The 908-nt window shown below is 55.1% G+C and overlaps 1 protein-coding gene across 1 annotated transcript in view; it reads right to left on the bottom strand.

Moving 5' to 3' along the window:
- Nucleotides 1-111, bottom strand: part of LOC104276291 (ras-related protein Rab-26-like) — a gene marked incomplete at its 5' end in the record, with an annotated part of 4,120 nt that extends 4,009 nt beyond the window's left edge. Inside the window, one exon of the mRNA XM_009872548.1 lies at nt 21-111. Within this exon, the coding sequence (XP_009870850.1) occupies nt 21-111 (91 nt within the window). The remainder of the gene's footprint in view (nt 1-20) is intronic.
- Nucleotides 112-908: the final 797 nt, after the last annotated feature.

Consider the following 908-nt stretch of genomic DNA (forward strand, 5'->3'; position numbering starts at 1 on the left):
CAGAGGCCACCAAGACATACCTGCAGCTTCACCTTCACCCCATCCACCGTCAGCACCTTATTCTGCAAGAGAAGAGAAAGGGAGGCGAGGGGTGAGCGGGGCTGCGGGCCACTGGGGACACTGGGCAGGCACGTGCACCCCAGCCCCCCAGCCCTGGCAGTTTCCCCCCGAGGTGATCTCCTTTCCCCCCCTTTTAAACCCACACACGTGGTCCTGGTGCTTGTTGGAGCCATTTGCACCACAGCCCAGGCAGGAGATCGCTCCCCACGCCTGCCACGAGATACATCTATTCGGGTACTTAAATCCTCGCTTCTGCAAGGCTGATTTAGCGCAGCGGGCGGCTCGGGCGATAAATTAATGAGTGTCAGCATCCCGTCTTAATGGCCTTCAAAAGACACAGCCAACTATTCCATATTCCGTCAGCAACTTAAAAATAACTCCTCTTCCTGCTGTTCGTAGCCATATTTTTCCCAGTGAGCACCGGTTTCTCTCTCTCCGAGTTTTTTAATTTTTCCCTGTTTTGCTTGTTTTTAGCAGGAAAGGTGGGAAGGAGGAGCAGAGGGGATAGACTACCTCCAGGCTGCTCCCTGGGGTTCTCCCCAAAGCCAAGAGGAAACTTTTGGTGTCCGCCTGGAGCACGCCCCGGCAGTTTTTAATTAGGGTAGAGGGAGCATCTTAGCTCCTGCACATCTACACTCGCTGAACAGTGAGGGTACGGGCGAGGAGGAGAGGGCAGGAGTGAGCCGGAGCGCTAAATTTACTCTGTCTGCTAAAGCAGGCGCAGGGGAGACGATGGTGGTTTATAAATACCTTCAAAGGCAGTGACTGAGACGAGAGAGGGAAGTGATTCACAGCCCAGGAGCAGTAAAAATAGGCAGCAGCCAGGCTGTGGGCTGGGCGAGCCGGCC

Source organism: Apaloderma vittatum, unplaced genomic scaffold (genome assembly GCF_000703405.1).
Source record: "Apaloderma vittatum isolate BGI_N311 unplaced genomic scaffold, ASM70340v1 scaffold11697, whole genome shotgun sequence".
Classification (NCBI taxonomy): domain Eukaryota; kingdom Metazoa; phylum Chordata; class Aves; order Trogoniformes; family Trogonidae; genus Apaloderma; species Apaloderma vittatum.